General features: G+C 42.3%; 1 protein-coding gene across 4 annotated transcripts in view; it reads left to right on the forward strand.

The window, feature by feature from the left end:
• Positions 1–20,294, forward strand: part of ppp2r5a (protein phosphatase 2, regulatory subunit B', alpha isoform) — a 236,953-nt gene that overhangs the window by 174,723 nt on the left and 41,936 nt on the right. For 3 of the 4 annotated variants that reach the window (XM_041182923.1, XM_041182920.1, XM_041182922.1), the window contains exons 5-6: positions 4,186–4,316; positions 18,530–18,589. In XM_041182923.1, coding sequence (XP_041038857.1) covers positions 4,186–4,316; positions 18,530–18,589 — 191 coding nt within the window. The remainder of the gene's footprint in view (positions 1–4,185; positions 4,317–18,529; positions 18,590–20,294) is intronic. The other variant, XM_041182921.1, reaches the window with a different exon arrangement.

Here is a 20,294-nt window from a genome sequence, read left to right on the forward strand (position 1 = left end):
TCTCTCTGCCTCTGCCCCTCTCTCTCTTTCTCTGCCTCTCTCTCTCTCTCATAGTGAAAAAAGGGCAGTGGCTACAAAGTTGGCTGTGTATCAGAAAACAGTCGTGTGGACTTTTTTTGGGACTGGGGGTAGGTAGTGATGGACTTCAAGAGGACATAGGGTGATGAAATGGGTAAGCATGTTGCAGATGAAATTTAGTACATAGATGTGTGAAGTGATCCAAGAACAAGTAAAGGCAACATAAAATATAGGTACAATTCTGAAGTGGTGCTGGAACAAAGGAGCTTGGAGGTTCTGTCATTATATAAGTTGACCTTTAGAACCTCAAAATCCCCCCAAAAATGGGGGGTGGGGGCGACATATACATTGAATATAAAAGAAACCAGTGGGTGTGGGTCGTTGCCATCTTTGTCGTTTGCCATGTGGGGTCTGCTCTGTGTGGGCGTGTCTTAAACTCTCACATATATTTGCAACACAGCCTGTATTGCCTGCTTGATCCCTTGCATCCAATCATAGGGTATCAGTAAGTAAAATATCCATTTGTGGGGTGAAAAATTGAATCTGACTACTAATGCAAGTATAGCATGTCATGGCTGTAAATGGTGGGTTTGGGGATAGGTTGACTTATATACCGAGATATGCAAAAGCATGATTTTTGGCGCTGGGAAAATGGGATTAGTTTATATGCTGGATCGATTTATGTACTGTGATCTATTGTATATGTGCACAAATTGTTGAAGATGTCAGGCCAGTTTCAGAAACTGGTTAAAAATGCATAGAGGATCTTCAACTCTATAAATGGAGACATGGAGTACAAAAACAAACAAGTTACAAAGAATCTACTTTTAAAAAAAAGCTAGTTCCGTCTCAATCGGAGTATTACATTCAATTCCGGACACCACACTTTAGGGAAGATGTGTCGGTTTTAGATAAGGTTCAGAAAAGATTTATGAGAATTGTCCCAGGGATGAGAGACGTGCGTAATGTGGATAGATTGCAGAAGCTGAAACTTCTCCTTGAAGAGAAGAGCAAGAGGAGATTTGATAAAGGTGTTCAATATCATGAGGGGTCTGGACAGAGCAGATGCAGAGAAACCGTTCCCATCGACAGAAGGATCGAGAACCAGAGGTCACGGATTTAAAGTGATTGGTAAAAGAAGCAACAACGACATGAGGAATGGTTTTTTTACGCAGCGAGTAGTTAGGATTTGGAATGCACTGCCTGAGACTGTGGTTGTGGGAGATTTAATCAAAACCTTCAAAAGAGAATTTGATAATTACCTGGAGAGAGAATTTTTGCAGGGCTGTGGGGATAAGATAACTAGGTGAATTGCGGAGAACTGGCATGGAGAGAATGGGCTGAATGATGACCTCTGCTGTAACCATTCTAAAGTTCTGTAAAAGCTATATTTTTGTGCCAAGTGAGGAAAGTAATCCCAGGAAGTTTTTGTTATTTTTTCTCTTTTCCAATTCCTGCAGAGGTACCATTTCATACATAACTTGCAACATTACTTTGCCTAAGTGGCAATTGCTTATCTGTGAGCTAAGTCAAGGAATGCTGAGTTTTTGCACGACAGGCATCACCACAGCTGTAGCTCACCTTGTCAGAGCTTGAATTTCCAACATTGCTAACTGGATAGCTGTTGGAATTGAGATTCCAAGCTGATTTTTGTCCCCGTTCCCAAATCAAGATTTATAAGGGTCAATTGTAGAGCCGTCATCCTACCCTGGCTAAGATCAGCTAATTCAATTGTGATTTGTCAAAACATGCAAACTGGGATGTTATTTTCAATATGTAAGTTTACATTTTTTTTTCATTGCCCTGACCGTACGCTGTTGCCCAGCCAATATGGGCAGGTGAAATGTTTCCAAGGAACTTGTCAATCTAACTATTAATCTAATTTGGATGGTTGCAAGCTTTCCTTACTGGAAAACAGTAGCTAAAATAGAGTTAATAAAATGTATATAGCACCACCTGGACTCAGTGAAAAGAGTGGCCATAAGTGCACCCATATCAGCTTCCTCTCGACTTAAAATTTATAATTCTCTAGAGGTCCTATCCTATTCTTGTCCTTTTCTGAATAGATGCATCACCAGAGATTGGCAGATGAATGAATTCTCTTGTCATCTGATAGTACTTCTCTGACAATGTGAGATGGCAGTGATGAGTGTAGGGATCCAGTTTAGGAATTGTGAGCTGGATTTATGTTTAAGTCTTTTCTTTTTTATTTTGAACAATGATTTAACATTTCCAATTATTCAGTGCTTTGCGCTCTTCCCCACCCCCCAAACCACTTCCCCACCCACCCTATTTATGGAGCATTGGAAGATTATGGCCATGCTCCCATATAAGCAAACTGTGCATCTTGTTTTTTCTCAGGATTTGACTCGCTGCTCTACTTTAGCATTACCTGGGGATGTATCAAGTATCCTCTTGTAATTTTGAATAAGTTACTCATGTCCTTTATATAAGTATCTTTTAAATCTGACAACAGATTGGATTACCACTAGGTGAAGTTTGATTATTGTCAAGCTTATTGAACAAGGAAGAGTAACAGTTAAGATCAATTTCACTTAATTCAGTCATTAAGACACATCTTCATGTAATGGTGCAAAATAAACAACACGCCATGCTACCCTGCATCATTGAGTCATTTTACTTGGCATTTTACTGCTCTTGCTTCTGCTGAACAGCAGACAATCTAGTATTACTGATGAATGAAGAACAGTTGTGTTGGCACTAAATGCAAAGTGGCAATCTTTACATTATTCAAGAAATCCATTAATTTATTGTATATTTTATAATATATTTACATGTGCCTCCAGAATTATTGTACATTAAAAGTAATTTTCATATGTTCTATATTTTTCAGCTGTGGAGCAGTAGTGTAAATTTGTAGGTAACTGATCTGATAAAAGGAATAGTAAGAAGAAATCTTGTTTGACAGTGCAAATAGAATTATTTATTTAACATAAGCACATAAGAAATAGGAGCAGGAGTAGGCCATTCGGCCCCTCAAACTTGCTCCGCCATACAATAAGATCATGGTTGATCTGCCCCAGGCCTCAACTCCTCTTTTGTGCCAGCTCCTCATAACCCTCAACTCCCTGATATTTCAAAATCCATCTACCTCCTCTTTAAATACCTTGTGATCTAGCCTCCACAACTCTCTGGGGTAGAGAATTCCAGACCACCCTCTGAGAGAAGAAATTCCTTCACATCTCAGTTTTAAATGAGTGTCCCCTTATTCTGTAACTATGTCCCCTAGTTCAAGATTCCCCCACTAGTGGAAACATCTCAACATCTACCCTGGCAAGCCCCCTCAGAATCTTGCTCATTGCAATAAGATCACCCCTCATTCCTCTCAATTCTAATGAATAAAGGCCTAACCTGTTTAGCCACTCTTGATAAGTCAACCCCTTCATCCCAGGAATCAGCTTAGTGAATCTCTTTTGATCAGCCTCCAATGCCAGTATTTCCTTTCTTAAATACAGGGACCAAAACTGTATGCAGTACTCCAGGTACGACCTCACCAACACCCTGTACAGTTCAAGACTTCCCTATTTTTAAACTCCAGCCCCCTAGCAATACAGGCCAAAATTCCATTTGCCTTCTTAATTACTTGCTGCACCTGCATGCTAACTTTTGATGTTTCACGCACAGGAACACCCAGATCCCTCTGTGTTGTATTTTTTTTTGAGTTTCTCTCCATTTAAATAATAGTCTGCCTTTTTGATTTTTCTTACCAAAGTGCATGACCTCACACTCTCCTACATTAAACTCCATCTGCCAAGTTTTTGGCCACTCACTCAACCTGTCTTTCTCCCCTTGCAGATTCCTTATGTCCTCATTGCAACATGTCCTCCCACCTATTTTTGCACCATTAGCAAGTTTGAATACATTGTACTCTGCTCCCTCCTCCAAGTCATTAATATAGATAGTAAATAATTGAGGCCCTAGGACTGATTCTTGTGGCGCCCGATGAGTTGCATCTTTCCAACCTGAGAGACCCATTAAACCCGACTCTTCTTCTGTATTAACAAATCCTCAATCCATTTAACTCATTGCAGTAAAATCAAACAAATTCTGCTAATCTAAAGGGCCTATTGAGATAATATTTTCAAACTATGAAGTGCATCTTAATTGAAGACCTTGTCTCTTTTCTCTCAATCAAATTCTTTCCAGCTTTTGGAGTTGTTTGATAGTGAGGATCCACGTGAACGGGATTTTTTGAAAACAGTTCTGCATCGTATCTATGGAAAGTTCCTTGGACTACGGGCGTTCATCAGGAAACAGATCAATAACATTTTCCTACGGTAATCTGCAATAAATGGTTTCATTTCTGTTTGATAAAAACTACCATTGCAGCAATGATCTATAAATTATTATAAAGGGCAATGAAAACCATGTGAAGTATACTTTTTTTAATAGCTGTTCTACAGACATAAAATTGAGTTAAATTTTTGGTCTGAAATTGTTTTGTATTTTATTTCTGTCCTGTTCACTGTTAGCTCCCTTTGGGGTTTTTGAGTTGGCATTATTCTGTGTTGCTTTTAGCTTGTATAGAATAGTGATAGTTCATTCTTTTGTAGATGAGGGTTAATTAAGACATATGCAAGTGCTCAATGCTAGGAGTATGTTGAATGCTAAATTGGTTAGGACATTCTGGAGTCATCCATGGTGGCTGCTGAAACCAGTGTTGTACTCATGCAAGTAGAAAGTCTAATACCTCTTCCTGGCTGCCTTATGAAATTTGATCATGACTGTAGCATGGGCCATCCTGCTGTGATCAGTTGAAAGCAGCAAAATCAGAGGTCACTAAACATACTGCTAGAGACTGCGACCAAGAGGGTAAGTAAAAAAATGTTTATTTACCTGAATATGTAGCCAGAAGCAGTGGTGCTTCTTCTAGCTCCATGTTGCAACAATGGGCCTCTGCTGGGTACAACTTACACCCACCCAATCATGCCCTCTGCCCCCTTCTCCACACTTCACATAGGTCTGCTGCAGATGTCCACACCAGCCGACTTTCCTCTCCTTTGTGCACAAAGAGCAGTACACCTGTCACAATGAGCACCTCCAGCTTGCCAGTCATGCCCTGATAATGCAAGAATGTTCCTTCTGCCTGGTTGTTTTGATGAGGCATCATTGCTAGAACCCAGTCTTCAGTTGTCTTTGTTTTTTTCCCTGTTAATTGTTGACAATTATGCTGTTGTATAGAGGAATCTAGGTGTCCACATAAATGAATCACAAAAAGTTAGCATAACAACAATTAATTAGGAATGCAGATGGAATGTTGGCCTTTATTTCAAGGGGGATGGAGTATAAAGTAGGGAAGCCTTGTTCCAGCTGTACAGGGCAGTGGTATGAGATGACACCTAGAGGACTATGTACAGTTTTGGCTTCCTCATTAAGAAGGAATATGCTTGTATTGGAAATAGTTCAGAGAAGGTTCACTAGGCTCACTCCTGAGATGGAGGGCTTGTCTTATCAGGAAAGTGTGAACAGGTAGTTTCTATATGCATTGGAATCTAGAAGAATGAGATGCGATTGTTTTGAAACATAACATTCTGAAGGCCTTGACAGGGTGGATGCTGAGAGGATATTTACCTTTGTGGGGGAATCTAGGGGACACAGTTTAAAGGTAAGGGCTCTCCCATTTAGAACCTAGATGAGGAGGAATTTCTCCTGAGGGTTGTTATTTGTTGTAATTCTCTACCCCAGAGAGCAGTGGAGGTTGGGTCATTCAAGACTGAGTTTAGACAGATTTTTGATCTTTAAGGGAGCCAAGGATTCTTGGGGGGGCAGCAGGAAAATGGAGTTAAGGCCACAATCAGATCAGCCATGATCTTATTAAATGGCAGAGCAAGCTTGAGAGGCCAAGTGACCTTCTCCTACTCCTCATTGTTTTAAAAAATTCAATGTTGTATCTATATTGCATGAATTATCTTAGATTTCACTGTGAATTGGAATTTGACAAAACAATTGGTAGCACAGAACAGTGTTGTGTTTTGTGCATTTATTCAAATATTGCATGTAGATTATTGCCAGTCTCACAGTTGCAGTGATAACTATGAGAGGAAGGTTTACAGTTGGTATTTTGACTGTCCTCTTGTTGGAGTATCTGAAGAAAAACTTTAAGGTTATCTTAGAAGTTCTCATTCCTTTCCCAAATGGGCTGTATTTGTATCAGTCTGACTTCCACAGTGGTGGCCCAGCAGCTGTGGCCATTTCTAAATTATAATGTGTTAAAAGATGGAAGCGCCCCCTCTCTCCCTTATCTGCCATGCCAGGCTGCAGCTTCTTCCATTCTGGAAGGCCTCCTATTGTCTCTCCAGCTTACAGTGTCAGTAGTGGGATAACAGTTCCCCTTTTTCTTCACGCCTCGGTTGCTCACAACAAGGTATATATTTAGAGGGAGTGTTTTAATCCTTATGAGTGTTGTGAGTTTTAATAATTGACGCAACATTGATGCAACAGGCTTTCTGTTAAGTTTAAGCCAGAAGAAAAGATAAACATTTATTCACACAACACCCCAAAAGTAAGTGCAGCAAAAAAGCACGCTCCCTCAAGCACACGAGCAACATGCACACACGCAATGAATTCTGGAGTTGAAGCACGCCCTACGTATTAGCAGAATAACAAGGGGCAAAGTCACATGTTTAAATCAATCCTTTTAAGAAACAAGCATTGCAGCCCTGGATGGGTTTTCTCGTGTTACTCTTTGAAGATAAATGGAGGTTGAAAGTCTCTGGGTTTTTCCTATGAAGTTGTGGCTGAGCTTCAGTAGAAAAATAGAGATATTTTTGCTGGTGGGAACAAATTAGCCCCTCTTGTACTGCCTTGTTTGACTTGTGGTTAGGCAGGGTTCTGTCATCTTGTTGGAGGATGTGTCTTGTTGGTCTGCAGACTGTATTGCCCCTGACTGGACCTTGGAGTAATGAGATGTGTCATCTGAAATCAGTTTTGATCATGTAGCCACATGATCACGATTTCTTTTATTGTCCACATAAATGATTCTAAGTTAGAAGCCATTGTTACACAATGGAGGATGAATAGTGGCTGTTCACATCTGCTTGTGAAAAAACTGTAAAAGTCACCTGACGTCCTGGACCATATCTTAGGTCAAGGCAAATTGTTCTTATGCCATGATTTTTTTTAAACAAGAAAAGGTCTATTCCAGAGTTTACCTTAGAAGTTATGGATAGGACATGCCTTCACTGGGCATGACACAAATTGGATGGTGAGCATGCCCTCTGGCTACTAATTGGCCTATTCAGGGAAAGTCACTTGGATGACTGTTCTTGACACAGTGTGGTTTCAGGACCCCTGCTTGACCTTGACATAGGAATCCCAACCCAAAAGGCATAGTCCTGCCCCATGTTTTTGTTATACTCTATCATATCCTTTTACAGTTATTAATACTTCTAACTTTACAATTTTGTTTTGAGTTCCTTGTGCATTTATATACACACCACTCCATTTTGAAATCACATTTTGAAATGTTGACCTTTACTCTGTTTCCTAGTTTTCTCAATAATATTTTGATGTTCCTAACCCTTAGAATAGCAGTATTTTTAATCTAATTTTTCCTGATACTACCTTCTCTATATTTATTTAAGCTACACCTTCTGCTTCCATTCCAATTGCTCACTAATCCTGCCCTCCATTTAACCTCAAACCTAGGCTCTTCCCGTGCCCATTATCATTATTTAAGTTCTCTCCCAATATCCTATTTACCCTCTATACAGCGCATTGTCACCATTTCAGTTCCAATTAATGCCATTTCTTGATAAAGCCTTGCATTGTTCTTCCTTTATTCCTTTGTGGGTTGTGGGCATCACTGGTAAGGTCAGCATTTGTTGCCCATCCCTAAATGCCCTTGATCTGAGTGATTTGCTAGTCTATTTTAAGAAGGTTGTTAAGAGTCAACTGCATTGACACATTGCAGTTACATATAGGCCAAACCAGGTAAGGATGGCAGATTTCCTCCTCCAAAAGACACTAGTGAACCAGATGGCTTTTTACGATGATAATTGGTAGTTGTCATGGTCCCCATTACTGATTTAAAAAAAACTAAACTTAAGAACTCACTTCAGTGCCCCAAGAATGTAAACACTATCCTTTTCACCAGCACTGTATCAGCGCTCTCCATCTTAACCTGATCAGGGCACTGCACATGAAGGAATCTGCTGATTCCTATCTTGTAGTCCTTATTTTCAGTATGGTGCCTCATACTTTAAGCTCCTTCTGCAGATACCTAAACGGATTCTATTTCATTGTTTCCCAAATGGACCACAACTTTTGGCTGCTGTCCTTCCCATTCTATAAGTTTTTCCACCTACTGTTTGACATCCCTTATACTGGCACCAGGAAGATAACCTACGTTTCAGGATTCCTGGTTACAACTGCAAATAACGATGCCTATCCCTCTGACCATAGAATTGCTCGCTACTTGTACTCTTGTACCCTTAACTGCCTGTGACCCTTATGGGTAGCCACTCATTCAACAGTGTCATAGTATTTCTCGGGATCATATTCCTGAATTGCTGTCACTGGCCACCTTACACTCAGCCTACACTAATGTGGCTACTAGGCAGTTGTGGCAGTTGTTGTAATACAGGGATTCCCTTCACCCATGAGTCCTGTTTCCCTTGGAACATTTCAGAAGAGCTAGGGAGGACAAAAGATGGAGGGTATCAGTGAAGACAGGGGATTGCATTGCTGCACTAAGGATGTCCCTGGCATTACGTTAAGACCCAATCTATGTAACACTTTACACATGTTGCCTCCGGTCCTTTGGCCAATAACCTTAATCTGTCTCCTTTGGTTACTGACATTTCTGCCACTGGAAATAGTTTCTCATTTACCCTGTCAAAACTTTTAGTGATTTTGAACATTTCTGTCAAGTCTCCTCTTGACCTCTCTGCTCTAAGGAGAAGAACCCTAGCTTCTGATCTCTCCACGTAACTGAAGTCTTTGTGCTATTCAAGTAAATCTCCTTATACCCTTTCTAATACCTTGACGTCCTTTGTGCAGTGTGGTGCCCAAAAGTGGACAGTTTCCAACAGGGGCCAAACCAGTGCTCTTTCAAAGGTTCACCATAACACTCTTACTTTTGTACTTATGCCTCGACCTTTATCTGCTTTCACAAAAGCTGTTCTGCTACCTGTAAAGACTTGTGTACACACACCTCCAGGTTTGTCTGTTCCTGCAGCCCCTCTAAAAATTTTATGATTTTGTTTTTTACCTCTCCTCATTATTCTTACCAAAATGCAGCACTTCACTTCTCTATGTTAAATTTCATCTGCCATGTATCCATTTCACCAGCCTTTCTATGCTCCCTGAAGTATGTCACAATCCTCCTCCCTATTTATATTTTTTGAGTTTTGTGTCATCAGCAAACTGAAATTTTTGAAATACCAAAGTACACTTCCTTCCAGTCTGGAAAACAACCATTCACCACTCATCTGTTTTTTTTCTGTTAGCCAATTTCATGTCCATGCAGTCACTGCACTCTTAATCCCATAGTTAAATGGCACTTTATCAAACTCCTTTTTTAAGTCCATGTACACAACATTAACCACAAGACCCTCGTTGACCGTCTCCGGTTAATCAAGTTAATCAAACATAACTGAAGTTTAATAAAAGCCGGTTGTCATTCATTACCCCATATTTTTTTCTACGTACCAATTAATTTTGTCACTGATTAATTTCCCTGAAAGTTTCCCATTAAAAATGTTAGGCTGACTGAACTGTGGTTGCCAGGTTTATTTCCCTCATTTTTTGAACAGGGTTGTAACATTTGCAGTTCTCTAGCCCTCTGGTATGTGCCCATGTTTAAGGACGATTGGAAGATTCTAGCCAGAGCCTCTGCAATTTCCATCCTTACTACCCTAAACAACCTAGGATGCATCCCATCTCGATCGTGTGACTTTGCAACTTGCCATCAACTGTTTGTGTTCCTTTCAAGATCACAGATAAAGGCATCATTGATCACTTCCTTCTATCACATATTACCTACAGCCTCCTTCTATATCTCAATCCTACTTCCTGTGTCTCAGCCCCTGGAAAAGCTATCCCCCAATTCACTTAACGGTGGTATTTTCAGAATCCATATTCTTACCTTTGGCCCCCCGATTTTAACCACAACATTTCTGTTGCTACTGATTTGCTCAACCACACCATCGCCTTCACCTTTGCCCTAGTCCTCAATAAAACCATTTCTGTTGTTTCCTCCAGTACAGCTCTCAGCTCTGCTCCCTAAAGTCCAAGGAACACAGACTTGACAGTAGACATGGCGGGCAACTGAATTAACTATTCACTGCCAGATCTGGCTGGACCACATGAAACAAAATTGGGTCCTGCTCTAAAATAAAAACAAAAATGCTAAAGCTTGGCAGGTCAGGCAGCATCTGTGGAGTTGACGTTTCAGGGTGAGATGACCTTTCATCAGAACACCTGCCCTTGTTGGTTAAAGCTACTCACTATTCCAGGATCATTGTGAAATGCAAAGATAGCCCCTAGTTTATTTGCTTTAATGGCATTTGTCATATTGAACCCCTCTTTCCTGTCTCCTTCGCTCCCCCCATGTCCAACAATAAGTGCAAGGAGCTCATGGACTTCTTGGTCACAACGATCAAGATCCAGCTGATCAGCTGCCTATGCCACTTCCCTCCCTTCTACTCCGCCATCAGACCATAATTCCTCTCAAGTTCCTCCGTGCCCTTGTTCTGAATTTGTTTTCTAGTTTCTCTCCTATCTCTCCTCATGCAGTCTCCAAGCTCAACTTGTCCATGAGATCCTTCTCCTGCTCCCTTGATCCTGTCCCTGATAAATTGCTGACCACTCAACTTCCCTTCCTGGTCCTTGATAGCTGATATCGTTAACTATTCTCTCTCTTCAGGTGCTGTCCCTCTCTCCTTTATATCTGCTATCATCATTTCTCTCTTCAAAATACCAACACCTGATCCCCAAACTCCTTGCAGACTACCACCTACGTCTTCTCAGCCTGTCTGCAGCCTTTGATATGGTTAACTATACCATCCTCCTCCTACGGCCCTCCGCTGTCATCGAGCTTGGGTGGTACTGCACTCGTCTGCTTCCATTCTTAGCTACCTATCATAGCCAGCATATCACTTTCAATGACTTCTCTTCCAACTACCATACTGTTACCTCTGGTGTTCCCAAAGGATCTATCCTTAACCACCTCCTACTTATCTACATGTTGTTCCTCAGTAACATCATCTGAAAACGTTATTTTTCGCGTCTATGCTAACGACATCTAGTCTACTTCACCAGCACCTCTCTCAAACCACTGGACTGTTGCTAAATTAACAGACTGTTTTCGACACCCAGTACTGGATGAGCAGATATTTCCTCCAGTTAAGTATCGGGAAGACTAAAGCTGTTGTCTTTAACCCCCACTACTCTCTAGCTACTGCATCCCTCTCGCTGGGGCTGAACCAAACTGTTTGCAACCTTGGTGTTATATCTGACCCCCAAGAAAAGCTTCCGACCACATATCCGTGCTAAAATCGCCTATTTCCAGCTCCCTGATGCCACTTCAGCTTACCTCGGCACCTGCTGCCAAAGCTCTCAACCATACATTTATTACCTATGGTATGCACCCAGTTCTTCTATTGTTCCTGAATTCTGACCAAATGGATCCTACCTTGAAAACTCATCCCTTTCTACTGCTCAAATAAGATTGATAATCAATATTGCCAACTGCCCTACTTTTTTTTCTTTTCTGTCTATCCTAAATACATTGTAGGCAGGATTATGAAGTGCCCATTCCTCCCCTTGTTTGAGCCAGGTCTTTGTTATTGCCACTATATTACAGTCTCACATGGCTACTTGTGCCTGCAGTTCGTCAATGTTATTCGCCGCGCTCCGTGTATTTACATACTTGTATTCTAACTTGCCTTAGTCTGCCTTGCATTCCACCCATCCCCTGCCTCATCCTTCTTATTTCTGAATTGCTCTTTATTCTAATTTTTATCTTGCCTAGTACTCTTTGTACCAGATATCTCTTCTCTCATGCTCCATCCTGGTGCCCCTTTCCCTGGCACCTTAGTTTAAATTCTAATTAGAAGGCCTTTAGAAGGGGTAGAATAGTGGTAATGTCACTAGTAATCCAGAGGCACTAAAAACTTACTAGTAATTCAGAGGCTCAGGCTAATTCTCTGGGGTCATGTGTTCAAATCCCACATGGCAGATGGTGGAAATTAGATCCAATTAATTAATACACCTGGAATTAAAAGCTAGTCTCGATAGTGACCATGACCAATAGTTGTACTACCACTCAGTTGTACCAAACCACTACAGAAAAGTCAAAAAGGAAAAGAACAGGACCGTCCACCCAGCATCACCATAGGCACTGGAACTGACAATGGCACAGTGTGCCCAGTGAACACTGAAAAGTCCTCCTTACTAACATCTGGGGCCTTGTGCCAAAATTGGGAGAGTTGTCCCAGAGACTAGTCAAGCAACAATCTGGCATAGCTATACTCACTGCATCATACCTTACAGCTAATGCCCCAGACACCTCCATCACTATCCCTGGGTATGATTCACTAGCAGGACAGACCCAGCAGAGGTGGTGGCACAGTTGTATACAGTCAGGAGGGAGTTGCCCTTCGAGTCCTCAATGGGGAAGGAGACTTCTTGCTAATTACCACATACCACCCTCCCCCAGTTGATGAATCAGTACTCCTCAATGTTGAACACCACTTGGAAGAAGCACTGAGGGTGACAAGGACAAAGAATGTACTCTGGATCAAAGATTTAAATGCCATCACCAAGAGTGGCTTTGTAGAACCACTACTGACTGAGCTAGCTGAGTTGTGCAGGATATGTCTACCAGACTGGGCCTGCAGCATTTGGTGAGGGAAAAACCTACTTGACCATTCCAACCTACCTGTTGCAGATGTTTCTGTCCTTGACACAATTGGTAGGAGTGACCACACAGTCCTGTGGAGACAAAGTCCCATCTTCACACTAAGCATACCATGCATCATGTGTGACACTATCACCATGCTAAATGGCTTAGATTCAGAACAGATCTGGCAGCTCAAAACTGAGCCATCAGCAGCAGAACTGTATTCAACCATAATCTGTAACCTCATGGCCTGGCGTATCTCTTACTCTACCATTATCATCAAGCCAGGGGATCAACTGTGGTTCAATGAGGAGTGCAGGAGAGCATGCCAGGAGCTGCACCAGGCATACCTAAAAATGAGATGCCAGTCTGGCGAAGTTACAACATAGAACTACATGAATTCCAAACAGTGAAAGCAGCACGCAATAGACAGAGCTAAGCGCTCCCACAGCCAACGGACCTGAGCTAAACTCTGCAGTCCTGCCACATCCAGTCGTGAATGGTCGTGAACGGTTAAACAATTAACAGGAGGAGAAGTCTCCACAAATATCCCATCCTCAGTGATGATGTAGTCCAGCACAAAAGGCAAGACTGAAGCATTTGGAGCCATCTTCAGTCAAAAGTGCCAAGTGGATGATCCATCCTGGCCTTCTCCTGAGGTCCCCAGCATCACAGATGCCAGTCTTAAGCCAATTTGATTCGCTGCATGTGATAGCAAAAATTGGCTGAAGGCACTGGATATAGCAAAGTCAATGAGCTCTCACAACAGCTGTAGTACTGAAGACTTGTGCTCCAGAACTAGCTGCATCGCTGGCCAGGTTGTTCCAGTATAGCTACTATACTGACATCTACCCAGCTATGTTGAAAATTGCCCAAGTATGTCCTCTCCTCAAAAACAGGATAAATCTAATCAGGCCAATTACTACCCTATTGGTCTACTCTCGATCATCAGCAAAGTGATTCAAGGTGTTGCTGACAGTGCTACCAAGTGGCACATACACATAATAACCTGTTCACTAACGCTCAGTTTAGGTTCTGTCAGAGCCATTCAGCTCCTGACCTCACTAGAGCCTCGGTCCAAACAAAAGGACTGAACTCAAGGTGAGGCAAGAGTGACTGCTCTTGACATGAAGGCCACATTTGACCAAGTGTGGCATCAGAGCCCTAGCAAAACTAAAGTCATTGAGAATCGGGGAAAACTCTCCACTGGTCATACCTAGCAAAAAGGAAGAGACCAGTCGTCTCCGTTCCAGGACATCGCTGCAGGTGTTCCTCGGTAATATCCTCGGCTCAATCAACTTCTGTTGCTTCATCAATGACCTTCCTCCAACATAAGGTCAGATGTGTGTCAGACTCCAGCTCTCCGCTGGTTGGAGTCATACCTAGCACAAAGGAAGATGGTTGTGGTTGTTGGAGGTCAATCATCTCAGTCCCAGGACATCACTGCAGGAGTTCCTCAAGGTAATGTCCTAGGCCCAACCATCTTCAGCTGCTTCATCAATGACCTTCCATCATAAGGTCAGAACTGGGGATGCTCGCTGATGATTGTGCAATGTTCAGCACCACTTGTAGCTGCTCAGATACCGAAGCAATCTGTGTCCAAATGCAGCTAGACCTGGACAATATCCAGGCTTGGGCTGACAAGTGGCAAGTAACATTCGCACCACACAAGTGCCAGGCAATGACCATCTTCAATAAAAGAGAATTTAGTCATCGCCCTTGACATTCAATGGCATTATCAGTGCTGAATTCTGCACTATCAACACCTTGGGGGTTACATTGACTAGAAACTGAACTGGATTGGTCATATAAATAGTGTGCCTACAGGAGCAGGTCAGAGGCTAGGAATCCTGTGACGAGTAACTCACCTCTTGATTCTCCAAAGCCTATCCATGATCTACAAGGCACAAGTCAGGAGTGTGATGGAGCACCCTCCATTTGTCTGGATGAGTGCAGCTCCAATAACGACACCATCCAGGACAAGCAGTCTGCTTGATTGGCACCCCATCCACAAACATTCACTCCCTCCACCACCCATGCACAGTGGCAGCACTGTGCACCATCTACAAGATGCATTACCGCAAGTCACCAAGCTTCTTTAGGCGGCACCTTCCAAACCCACGACCATTACCATCTTGACGGACAGGGGCAGCAGACACATGGGAACATCACCACTTGGAAGTTCCCCTTCAAGCCACTCACCATCCTGATTTGGAAATATATTGCTGTTCCTTCAATGTCACTGAGTCAAAATCTTGGAACTCCCTTCCTAACAGTACTGTGGGTGTACCTACACCACATGGAGTGCAGTTGTTCAAGAAGGCAGCTGACCACCACTTTCTCAATGGCAATTAGGGATGGGCAATAAATGCTGGCCCAGTCAGCGATGCCCACATCCCATGAATGAATAAAAAAAAAGATGTGGCTCAGTTGGTAGCACACTCGCCTCTGAATCACAAGGTTCTGGGTTCAAGTCCCACTCCAGGGTTTAAGCGCAAAAATCAAGGTTGACACCGCAGTGCAGATCCGAGGGAGTGCTACACTTTCAGAGGTGTGTGTTTGTTGGGTCCTGAATGAATGCACAAGAGCTGAATGCTTGAAGTCATGTTTTTATTATTCTTCTCAGGCTTAGTGGTTAATAAATTTGTTCTTTCTTTGGCTCAAGGAAACCTTGTTTGATTGGCTCCTTATTGTTCACAGCTTAGTAGTTAAATGCATTCTGATCTGGAAAGCCATATCCTTGTGAAAAAGAAACTTAAACCTTTGTTCAACCTCTTCTGTTGGTCGCAACAGAGGGGCACAAGTTCACCCCTTCTCATCTGTCATATCATCAGGCAATGACCATCTCCAATAGAAGAGAATCTAACTCTCTTCCGTTGCTATTCAACTGCATTACCATTGCTGAATCCCCCAACAACAAAATTCTGGGGTTTGCCATTGACCAGAAACGTAACTGTACGAGCTAACTAAATACTGTGGCTACAAGAACAGGTCAGAGGCTACAAATTCTGTCAGGAGTAACTTGCTTCCTGACTATCCAAAGCCTGTCAATCATCTACAAGGTACAAGCCAGGAGTGTGATGGAAAACTCTCCACTTGCCTGGATGAGTGCAGCTCCAAAAAAACACTCAAAGAATCTCAATATGATCCAGGACAAAGCAGCCCCTTGATCCATGTCCCACTTACCATCTTAAACATTCACTCCCTCTACCAATGCATAGTGGCAGCAGTGTGTATCATCTACAAGATTCACTGCAGCAACTCACTAAGGCTGCTTTGACAGCACCTTCCAAACCCATGACCTCTACCACCTAGACGGACAAGGCAGCAGATGCATGCGAACACCAGCACCTACAGGTTCCCCACCAAGCCAGACACCATCCTGACTTGGAACTATATGACCACTCCTTCACTGTTGTTGGATCAAATTCTTAGAACTCACTTCCTAACAGGATTATGAATATACCTACACTAGATGAACTGCAGCAGTTCCAGCAGGTGGCTCACAACCACCATCACCACCGCCTCAAGGGCAAAGGATGGGAAATTACAGGCCGATTAGCCTGACCTCGGTTGTTGGTAAGATTTTAGAGTCCATTATTAAGGATGAGATTTCAGAATACTTGGAAGTGCATGGTAAAATCAGGCAAAGTCAGCATGGTTTCATCAAGGGGAGGTCATGCCTGACAAATCTGTTAGAATTCTTTGAGGAGGTAACGAGTAGGTTAGACAAAAGAGAGCCAATGGATGTTATCTACTTGGACTTCCAGAAGACCTTTGACAAGGTACCGCACAGGAGGCTGCTCAGTAAGATAAGAGCCCATGTGTTAGAGGCAAGGTACTAGCATGGATAGAAGATTGGCTGTCTGGCAGGAGGCAGAGAGTGGGGATAAGGGGGTTCTTCTCAGGATGGTGGCCAGTGACTAGTGGAGTTCCGCAGGGGTCAGTGTTGGGACCACAACTTTTCACTTTATACATTAATGATCTAGATGAAGGAACTGAGGGCATCCTGGCTAAGTTTGCAGATGATACAAAGAGGGATAGGTAGTATTGAGGAGGCGGGGAGGCTACAGAAGGATTTGGACAGGTTAGGAGAATGGGCAAAGAAGTGGCAGACGGAATAAACGTGGGCAAGTGTGAGGTCATGCACTTTGGTAGGACGAATAGAGGCATAGACTATTTACTAAATGGGGAGACAATTCAGAAGTCCGGAGTGCAAAGGGACTTTGGAGTCCTAGTCCAGGATTCTCTTAAGGTTAACTTGCAGTTTGAGTCAGTAGTTAGGAAGGCAAATGCAATGTTGGCATTTATTTTGAGAGGACTAGAATATAAAAGCAGGGATGTGCTACTGAGGCTTTATAAGGCTCTGGTCAGACCACATTTAGAATATTGTGAGCAATTTTGGGCCCCATATCTCAGGAAGGATGTGCTGGCCCTGGAGAGGGTCCAGAGGAGGTTCACAAGAATGATCCCAGGAATGAAAGGCTTAACATATGAGGAACGTTTGAGGACTCTGGGTCTATACTCGATGGAGTTTCGAAGGATGAGGGGGGATCTGATTGAAACTTATAGAATACTGAAAGGCCTGGATAGAGTGGACGTGGGGAAGATGTTACCATTAGTAGGAGAGACTAGGACCCGAGGGCACAGCCTCAGAGTAAAAGGAAGACCTTTTAGAACAGATGAGGAGAAACTTCTTTAGCCAGAGACAGGTGAATCTATGGAATTCATTGCTACAGAAGGCTGTGGAGGCCAGGTCATTGAGTGTATTTAAGACCGAGATAGATAGGTTCTTGATTGGTAAGGGGATCGAAGATTGTGGGAGAAGGTGGGAGAATGGGGTTGAGAAACTTATCAGCCATGATTGAATGGCGGAGTAGACTCGATGGGCCGAATGGCCTTATTTCTGCTCCTATGTCTTATGGTCTATGGTCTAAATATGGATGAACAACAAATGCTGGCATTGCCAGAAATGCTCACAACCTGTGAAACAATATAAAAAAAAATAGAAGTACTAAGGCAGCTCAGAGTAGGTTTACCAGATTGATACCTGGAATGAGTGGGTTGTCTTATGAGGAAAGGTTAGGCAGATTGGGCTTGTTTTCACTGGAGTTTCGAAGAATGAGGGACGATTTGAATGAAGTATACAAGATCCTGAATGGTATTGACAAGGTGGATGTGGAAAGCATGTTTCCTGTTGTGGGCGAGTCCAGAACAGGGGGGCACTGTTTTAAAGTTAGCGGGTTGCCGTTTTAGGACAGAGATGAGAATTGTTTTCACTGAGGGCTGTGCGACTTGGGAACTCTGCCTCAGAAGGTAGTGGAGGTGGAGTCACTGAATATTTTTAAGGCAGAGGTAGTGGATTTTTGTTTGGCAAGGGAATCAAAGGTTATCCGTGGTAGAAAATGCGTTATTGTCGATATACTGCATAATTGACAGACATAAATTGGATCGTAAGAACCAGTGTTGAACATGACTTATTTTGGGAGAAGAGTGAAAGCATTTGTAAATTCAGCTTGCATAAAGGTTCATATGAACTATTTGCAAAAAAGACTAATTAAAATCAGTTTCTATTATATATTCTTTATAGTTTTGGAAACTGTTTTTATAGTGCAGAATAATGTTTTCCAATAATCATTTCTTCAGGTTTATATATGAAACTGATCACTTTAATGGAGTTGCAGAACTGCTAGAGATACTGGGAAGGTAAGTTGCATTTTCAATTCAATTACAAACTGATAATTTAGGGCTCTCTGCTTGCAGGTTAAGGTGATCCAGTTAAGACTGTTGCTGATCTCTGCTTTATCTCCAATCATTGACTCTCTCTCTGGTCCCACAGCATAAATAAATATAAAGTCAACAACTACAGACACTGGTTTGACTTTAGTGGTAGGGAAACTTATGGAAACTATAGTTCAGGACAAAATCAATAGTCACTTAGAGAAGGGCAGAATAATTAAGAAAAGCCAGCATGGATTTGTTAAGGGAAAATCATGTTTGACCAGCTTGCTGGAGTTTTTTGAGGAGTTAGCAGAGATGGTTGATAAGAGTAATGCTGTTGATGTAATGTATATGGATTTTCAACAGTCATTTGATACAGTGCCACACAACAGACTTGTAAGCAAAGTTCTAGCTCATGGAATAAAAGGGAAAGTAGGCACTTGGATAAGAAATTGGCTGAATGACAGCAAACAGTAGTGAGATTTGGTTGTTTTTCAGATTGAAGGAAGTTTTGTAGTGGAGTTCTGCAGGGGTCAGTGCTGGGAACCTTGCTCTTCCACATATAATGGCCTAGACTGTGGTGTACAGGGCATGATTTCAAAATTTGCAGATGATACGAAGACTGGAAACGTTAATTTTGAGGATAGTCTTGAACTTCAAAAGGGCATAGACATGTTGATGGATTGGGCAGACAAGTGGCAGATGAAGTACAATGCAGACAGTGTGAGGTGATTCATTTTGGCATGAAGAATATGGTGAGACAGTATAAAATGAAGGGAGAAACTCTAAAAGAGGTGCATGAACAGAGGGACCTCAGTGTATATGTACATAAGTCATTTAAGATGATTGGGCTTGTTGAGAGCAGTTGATAAAGCATATAGTATCTTAGGCTTTATTAATAGGGCATTGAGTACAAAAGCAAGGTGGTTATGTTGAACTTGTGTAAGACACTAGTTAGGCCTCATCTGGAGCACTGCGTCCAGTTCTGGGCGCCATATTTGAGGATGAATGCAAAGGCATTGGAGAGAGTACAGAGGCGATTCACAAGAATGATTCCAGGGATAAAGAACTGTAGCTATGAGGATAGATTGGAGAAGTTAGGACTTGGAGAAAAGAAGGCTGAGAGGAGATTTGATAGAGGTATTCAAGATCCTGAGGGGTAAGGACAGAATAAATAATGAGAAACTTCCCACTTGAGAACATCAAGAACAAGAGAGCATAGATTCAAAATAATTGGCAAAAGAAGTAAAAGTGATGAGGAAAAATGTTTTCACCCAGAGAGTGGTTGGAGTCTGGAATAAATTTCCTGATAGGGCAGTGGAGGCAGGTTCGATCAAGGTAATCAAAAGGGAATTGGATTACTGTCTGAAAAGAGAGAATGTGCAAGATTGCAGGCATAGGACGGAAGGGGGACTAGGTAGAATGCTCTTTCAGAGAGCCAGTGCAAACTCAATAAGCTGAATGGCCTCCTTCTGCGTTGTAAAGATTCTGTGATAAAGAACTAACATTTATTTGATGCCTCGTGTTCTCAGGACATCCCAAAATACTTGACTGCAATGCATTATTTCAGCAATTCAGTCACTGTTATGTGGTAAACTAGGTAGTCATTTGTTTATTGATGGTGTTGACAATGAAGAAAGTTGGTCAGGATACCAGGTACTCCTGTTCTTCAAATACTCTCTCATAATCT

Source organism: Carcharodon carcharias, chromosome 2 (assembly GCF_017639515.1).
Source record: "Carcharodon carcharias isolate sCarCar2 chromosome 2, sCarCar2.pri, whole genome shotgun sequence".
NCBI lineage: Eukaryota > Metazoa > Chordata > Chondrichthyes > Lamniformes > Lamnidae > Carcharodon > Carcharodon carcharias.